The sequence below is a fragment of the Alligator mississippiensis genome, chromosome 3, assembly GCF_030867095.1.
Source record: "Alligator mississippiensis isolate rAllMis1 chromosome 3, rAllMis1, whole genome shotgun sequence".
In the NCBI taxonomy this organism is placed as follows: Eukaryota; Metazoa; Chordata; order Crocodylia; family Alligatoridae; genus Alligator; species Alligator mississippiensis.
In genome coordinates this window covers 103,171,323-103,179,163 of record NC_081826.1, presented here as the reverse complement: position 1 = coordinate 103,179,163, position 7,841 = coordinate 103,171,323, and the positions used below count along the sequence as shown (strand labels likewise).

Here is a 7,841-nt window from a genome sequence, read left to right as displayed (position 1 = left end):
CCCCCAGAGCACAGAGCCGCTGAAATGCTCCAGGCCCCGCCCCTCTTTCACTGGGCGCGCACGTAACAGTTGCCGCCAACGTCCACCGAACGGCGGGGGCGTGCCGTCTCGCCCTTGCCCGGCGCCGCCGCTTGCTCCCATTGGGCCACTGGGGATGGGGGGGCGGGGCCTGCAGGCGCCACCACCCGCCCGTTTTGGCCTTGAATGAAGAGCGGCAATAGCACCTGCTTGCTTTCCATGCGCATGCGTATGCTTGGCGGTGTCGCCACGTGCCGCTTCCCCTTCCGGCCGGGCGGCGGGAGGCTCCTGGCAACATGGCAGCGGCGGGCCGGCGGCTCCTCTGGGCGGCAGGTAACCGGGCACAGGGCTCCCGGGGGAAGCTGGGGGTGGTAGGCAGCGTCGCTCGGCTCCGGGCCCTGCCGGGGGGGGTGGGCTCCGCCGGGCCTGACCTGATCCCTCCGTCTCCCCGACAGTGTCTGCGCTGGTCCTGGCCTCGGAAGCGGCGGCCGTCTTAGAGCTGGACGACTCGTGAGTACCTTCAAGCCCGACCGCGCTGCTTCCCGGGGGTGGGTGGGGTCCGCTTCTTGCGGGGGGCCAAGGCGGGGGCGCCTCTTCCGCCTCGCAGCCGAGGCATCATCCTGCGGACATCGGGACAACGTTGTCAGGTCTTAACTATGACAGGATCGTTGTGGAAGCGCGAAACTATCTCATTTGGTGCAAAGCAATACGCTGGGGGGGAAAATTGTGAATGAGCATATAAATGAGTCATCTTATTTACTTCATATTGCTGGCTACAACTCGCTGGTGAGTGAGTGAGACCCGGGTCATCCAAGTGGAAGCCTTTCTTTATTTCGAGGCAAACAGTCATGAGGATGCGCTGACGGCAAGCCCAAAAGTTGGTTAAGGCTCTCTGAGAGCGACTCGGGTTTCACATCTGCTGCATCAATGAACTGCCCAAAAGGTCGTATGTTCTGAACACTTTTGATGTAACTTGTACAAGGCGTGAAATTATCATGCAAATACAATAATTTATTGTACACCTGGCAATGCTGCATTGGGATGTTGGAACAGGGGGTGCAGGGCTTGGGTTCATGAAGGCAGAGTCTTTGGGCATTTTTACACGTTACTGATGATGTGGAGCTGGGTGCTTTAATTAGCGAGCCGTGCTAATTTAAAAGTGCCCACACATCGTGTGTATCGGCAGCACAGCAATCGTCACACTGAAAAAATAGCAATGGTATGCTTTGAACTAAAGCACATCAAACCTGTTTTAGTTCAGAGTGCACCGCTACCATTTTCTCAGTGCAGAGGCGCGCTGCGCCACTGATGCACATGATGCACAAATTGTTTTGTGGCTTGTTACTTGACCTGGTTGGGTGTCAAAAAGGAAACATACAGCAGCCGTCCTCCTGCCCATGACAGGGAGTATTGCTGATGTTTCTTCTATCTCATCTCCTGCATTTAAAAATCCAGCAGCAAGTGGTAGCATGGGTCCAGTGGAGTTATGCTGTTTGTAGAAGTCCTATCCTGCAAGGTAGGCATCACAATAACCTGTTACAGCTCTTGTCTGCACCCTCTTGAGGACTAACTAGATGAGAAGGAACAAAGTTGTATAGCAAGACAGTGGCATAGGTACAGATAGAAAGTAGATCTCCATGTTTGCAACCAGAAGCAGATGCAGGATTTCCCAAGTGGGGTGTGGAAGCCATAACCAGTGCTGCAGGGGTGATTGTGCCCACTGTTCCCACCCTTCTCCCTGACCGGGGCAAGGAGACAACATCATGGGAACAGCAGTCGGGGACTCTCGGGTTCCCAAAGCAGGTAACAATTCCTCCCTTTGCTGAGGCACTTCCTCTCCCCTTCCCTACCTCTTGCTGCTTCTGCTGCACGGCTGTTCCATCCAGGCTGCAGGGGGAAGGGAGGGGCTGGCCTCAGCCTGCAGCTGTGGCACCAAGGGGCAGGTGGGTTCCCCCTCCCTGCATCTCCTCCCAAGCTGGTGGGAAACGTATAGTGGGCCAAGGCAGGGGGATAAAACTTGCTGTTGCTGTCCTGGGCTGAGCCTGGACCCTAAACAGCCCAGCTGGAGTTGGCCAGCAGCATCTCTTGTCCCTGGGACAGTAGGGGCAGCAGCAGGCAATACAGGGGAACATGGGAGAGAAGGGAGTGTGCCTCCTGAGTATGTTTGGGGATGCGATTAAAAAAAATCCCTAGCTGCTGCTCCTACCATGCAGTCAGAAAGGGGGTTCAGCTGTTTCACTGTTCACATCCCTGCTCCAACCACCCTAACTCTTAGCTGTTTGTTTGTTTGTTTGTTTTAAAGGAAGGCACCCAGAAACAAACCAGCCCCTGTAGAAAGTATTCTGTGAATCTATTTTAGCAATACCCATCATCCTCCTTAAAATTGAATCCTCTTTATTACCTATCTTTAGTATCTGTAGCATTCAGCCTATAGAGCTTGCTACTCTGAAGCTGCTAGAATTAAGCCCACTGGCTCACCATAGACGAATGATTCTCAGCCTCTTTGCTCTCAGGACACCCCTCAGAAGAAACCAGTTCTTTCTTAGCGTTTGCTTGTTTTTTGACTGGGGATAAATACTAGTACAATTCTTCTGTCGCATAAAACTGATAAAGGTCAACAGAATGTTTTGACCCTGTGGATTCCTATTTGAAATTTTTGGGTTTATCTTGGGAATCAGATGGAGGTATTTGTACATGTAATAGTGCTAATATTATGTGGCTGGCTTAGAAGGATTTCATGGCACCCTGTTTAAGAATCACTGTCTTTGGCTATTGTAATATGTCTCATGGCATCATAATTTAAGATATTACTTAATGTCACTAGTATTTGAAGGTCCAGAAAATGTATTATTACAATACGTGACTGTGAATTCTTTTTCTGGAGATCAAATTTGGTTTACTAGGTATTACTGAAGTGCTAACTTTATGCAAATTCTTCATAATTGACTCTATTAGGTACAGGAAAAAAATGTATGTATTCTTCTTGTATATATGAGCACATAACTGCATATCAATATTTAATGATGGCTTGGTGTTGAGGGGTAAAAGACAGAAAATACTAGTATTAGAAAGTCAGTAGTCTGTAGGCAGGACTTCTTAGTTCATCTTGCATGATTATGGATTTAAAATATCCAGAATTTCAGCAGAAATTTGTAAAAATGTTATCATATTTCATTGCAGGGGTTTGGGTTGTAGCCGTGTTGGTCTAAGGACACAGGCAGACAAGGTTCCTTGGGTGAATTTGATATCTTTTATTAGATAGAAATCCATGCATGTTTCCTGAAAATATACAGTGGATACAAAGAGACTATGAAAAACTTTCTACAGCATTCATCCTACATAAAAAGAAGAAATGGAACAAATTACTCTAAGAACAAGCTCCCCAGCCACAAAACAACCATCAGAGGAACAACACCAACACCTTACGACCTTCCAACCTCAGACAACCATTTGGGTTGGTCTAATAAAATATATCAAATTCACCCAAGGAACCTTGTCATCATATTTCATTCACATCTAATTTCACACAGTGGTGCTCCATCTCTAGCCCATCAGCTAGATCCCCACAGGTCCAGAAATCTGGTGGCAGGGGAGTAGTGGCAGGATCTTATCTGTGGCAGCAGGGGACCAGTGGCATTTCCCAGACCTAGTTTCTATGTCTACCCATGTCACTGTCTTGCTATGCCAATTTGGGCAAGGTGTGCCACTATTCTTTCTTTCCTGCTTCCATCCTACCCTTATCTAGTTAGTACTAAAGTGGCTGCAGACAAGATAGGTTGAGCACTGCTGCTTTAGTACATAACTGTAGCATTCATTTTGCTTCCCCCCCCCCCCCCAAGAGCTTGTACAAAATCATTAAATAATTAAAAATTAGGAGTAGGACTTCTTAAAGTCAAAGCTGCTTAAACTTCATTCTAGTCTATTTAAGTAAAAATGATGCTGTTCTAAATTTGGTGTAAAAGTTAAGCGTTATATAACAAGCTTAATTTTGTTCAATTTTTACAAAAAATTACTTTCTTTTAAAATTCTCTTTGATTTCTGTGGCGTTAAGAATGTTAGAGCATGGTTTGGCTTTTATTAACCTGAGAGAAATATGTAAAAGCAAAAAAGGTATAAAAATAATTGAACTAATGAAAACATTCCCTTTAATAACTCAAGGTATGTTTCATAAATAATTTGTTACCAACACAGTTTTTGAAAAGTCCCTCTTGCCTTGTGAGCATGTTATTCGATTAATTATGTAAAGGTAAATTATTTGGGGGAAAAACATCAAAGGTTCAAATGGGAAATTAAAACTTACCTGCTGCATTGCATCTTGTTCTTGTCCATTTCTTTGGTTTCTCTGGCCTGTTGTTTCCTGTTTCTTATTTGGAGAACTACACTGGGCACTTTGAAAATGTGCCTTAATGTTCTTGGTAAGGTATAGTGGGAGGTTTGTTGTTGTTGTTGTTGTTGTTGTTGCTTCATGGCTGTCAGTCATGTTGAAAAACATCCATAGATAATTTGGAGGCGAGAGGGGGTGATTTTTCTCTCCCCCCCCCCCGATGCTCATCTTAAAAGCTACAGATAACATTCTAAACTTAAATGCAACCTGGGAGCTGCAAATCAAGTAGTTGTTTTCTGCTTCTTGCATCATCTCTAATGATTAAGAGTGTAATTGGGAGTTAGCTGACTCTCTCTCTGAAGATACACAAGGGATTATAGAATGTAACTAGTTCTTTCTTTAGCCCTACAGTTCAAACGTTTAGTAAAATTAATCTCTCTCAGCAAAGGGAGTATTGGTAGATAAAAGCAGGAATTCCTTTAAGCGGTATGTACCTTTTCAAATATTTACCATTACCATTGTCCTGTTTGAAGTTGATATCTACTTTGCATGTACTCCACTAATTGAGGGTCCCTCATAAACTCCAAATCTTTGCATAACTTTGTCTCTGTCTCCATATACATCTGATATAAAAACCCTGTTTTAACTTCCATGTGACACTTGTTGTTTGTTTACAAGAATTAAGAAAAGCAACAAAATCCTGATTTATATTTGATAAACAAAGTTAATTTCTGCCTTTTTTTTTTTCCACTAGTTGGGTTCCAAGTTTCTAGCAACCAGTCATATGGTGGTCCAGTAGATCATTTATACCCATTACATTTAAAGGTCGAAAGGGATCACACTGACTGTCTGATATGAACTATCAGATATTGATATTTATGGCACTTGTATAACATGGACCAAGTAACACACACCACCGCCTCTTGCACCATTCGGTACATGTAATAATTTCTCCACAAGAGAAGCTTGGACTGTCACAGCAAGAATATTGCCAGCCAGCATTAGATAACCTTCTATGTAAAATGCATCTACATTACATTTGGATATAGGCAGTGCTGTTAAGTTTAACAAGGTTTTATAAATTGAACTAATGTTTCCCAAAACAATGTTTCCACAATTAATACTAATTATGATATGATTGCACTAACAAAAATAAGCTGATAAATACGTAGACAATTCCCCCCTTCTTTGGTTTCAAGAAGTATTTAAGGACTTCATTATGTGTATAGATAGATAGATAGATAGAGTACACAAGACATCTGAGATCCTAAAAATGGATTTGCAGTTGTACCCAGTTGTGTTCCAGCTCAGCGGCTTTTGATCTAGACAATCATATGTGGACTTTTTAATGTCTGAGCAAAGATACTAATGTATCTTAAACTTTTTCTCTGCTGTTACTTTCTTTGAAAAGTAAGTGAATTGGGGGAGGGGGGGAATGCGTGCCTAGTTTCCCATTAAGTCAGTTATTTCCTCCATCGCTGATTTTAATTATGTCAGCAGGTTAATTGAGTTTGAATTTAGTGTTTGTATATCTTTGTATACAGTTACCTTTGCTAAGAATATAGTTGCCTAGTTGCAGCATAACTTGAACTGATAGTTTTTAGGTTTGTGTTAGACTAATGATAGCATTTATAGTAACAGACATAAGAGTGGATATAAGGTGCCACCCATACATAGGCATACCTTTGATTAGGATAAAAGTGGGGAAAAGGGGGTTGCAGATTTACTTTGCCGCTTGCTACCCTGAAATTAATTCTTATACAATTTTTGTTAACTTTTTTAAAGGAGGTAATCTAATAGGTGCCACTTGTTCACTTGCTTTCTTTGCTATTTCTGACTCTCTTTAAACTCTGCCCGTCTGTCTTCCCTTCCTTCCGAAACAAATATTGAATGTTTGTTTGTTATGTGTCCATACACAAATAAACTGTTTCCTTTCCCTTTCCAGGTTTAAGGAAAACCGTAAAGATGACATTTGGCTTGTAGATGTAAGTATGAGAGAGAAATATTGAGACTCGCACTTCATTGCTTTTCAATAGCTTGGTTTGAAAGTAAAGCAGAGCATAGTCTCAATGACTAAGCAGCTTTACCACATTATGTAGATGGCTTCTATGTACAGTGGGAAAAAGATGACATACTTAAATCTATTGATAGGATGGATAAGCAATGTGTCTGCATTAGTGCAAGATGATCCAGGAATTAGCAGCAACTATTTAAAAAGACAAGCTTTGTTCTGTATTTATTCATTTTGGTGTTGCAAAAATTTTCTTTAGGAATAAAAAGCCAACTATCTTTTTGATACTGGTATTCAAGAGATGGTCTGTCCACATCAGTGGATCTAAGACTCTGCTCTGTACTTGTATTTGTTTTACATTTTCATTCTTACGTTGTTGGCTGTTTATATTAAATTAATTGTTCAGGTACTTTTGTTTTACCATGAAGTAAATTTGAAAGGATTCATTATGTTCCATATGGTATAAATCAGAGACTAGGTCAATAAATGGAGCTTGTTGTAGTATGTGATAAAACTACATTCAGGGTTGGAGTGAGGTAAATGGTCATTTCCCAAGTAGCACAGATTTATTAATATATGAGAGAAGTAATGAATTACATGTTGTATTTTCAGAATTAGTAAATCAGTAAATTATAACAGAACAAACTCCCATTTCCTTTAGCTGGGGTTTCTGTTCCTTTGTGTACTAATCCTACCCCATTAAATTAATAGGAATTGAGCCATCCTTTTCACGGAGTATAGGAGTCTTGGGCATGGAGGGGGACGGCAGCAAGTCCCCAAGCTCTTTCCAATATAAAAATGTGAATATGGGGTTACAAGATGCTTCTATTCAATATTCAGTGCCTTCCTCATTCCAGGACTATTCCGCGATGGCCCACATTTGCAGGGAACAGATAAGAAAAGCAAAAGTACTGACCAAACTTAGATTAGCAACATGAATCAAGGACAACAAGAAATCCTTCTTTAGGTACATAGGAAACAGGAGGAAAACAAATGGGAGTGTGGGGCCATTGCTCAACAACTCAGGAAAGCTGGTTACCAGCACCCAGGAAAAAGCTGAACTCTTGAATGACTACTTTGCCTCAGTCTTTCACCAGACCAAGGGGAGAACAATGCCAGGTAGAGTATAGGATAAGCATGGTAGGAATAATCACCTTCTTACTATTGCCGTAGAATTGGTGTATGGCCAATTTTAAAAAATTAGATATATAAAAATCAGCAGAACTGGATGATCTTCATCTGAGAGAGCTAAAGGAGCTTGCCAAAGTCATTGCAGAACCCCTGGCAAAATTCTTCCACAACTCATGGCACTCTGGAGAAGTTCCTGAAGACTGGAAGAGGGCCAACATTGTGCCCATCCACAAGAAGGGCAGGAGGGAGGACCCGGATAACTATCAGCCAACCAGCCTAACTTCCATCCTAGGGAAAATCCTAGAAAAGTTCATCAAGGAGTCTATCTGCGATAAGCTTGCAGAAGGTAAGATTATG

General features: G+C 42.5%; 1 protein-coding gene across 1 annotated transcript in view; it reads left to right on the top strand.

Moving 5' to 3' along the window:
• The first annotated feature begins 24 nt into the window (after positions 1 to 24).
• Positions 25 to 7,841, top strand: part of TMX3 (thioredoxin related transmembrane protein 3) — a 65,865-nt gene continuing 58,048 nt past the window's right edge. The window contains exons 1-4 of the mRNA XM_014606746.3: positions 25 to 33; positions 222 to 351; positions 474 to 528; positions 6,288 to 6,327. Coding sequence (XP_014462232.2) covers positions 25 to 33; positions 222 to 351; positions 474 to 528; positions 6,288 to 6,327 — 234 coding nt within the window. The remainder of the gene's footprint in view (positions 34 to 221; positions 352 to 473; positions 529 to 6,287; positions 6,328 to 7,841) is intronic.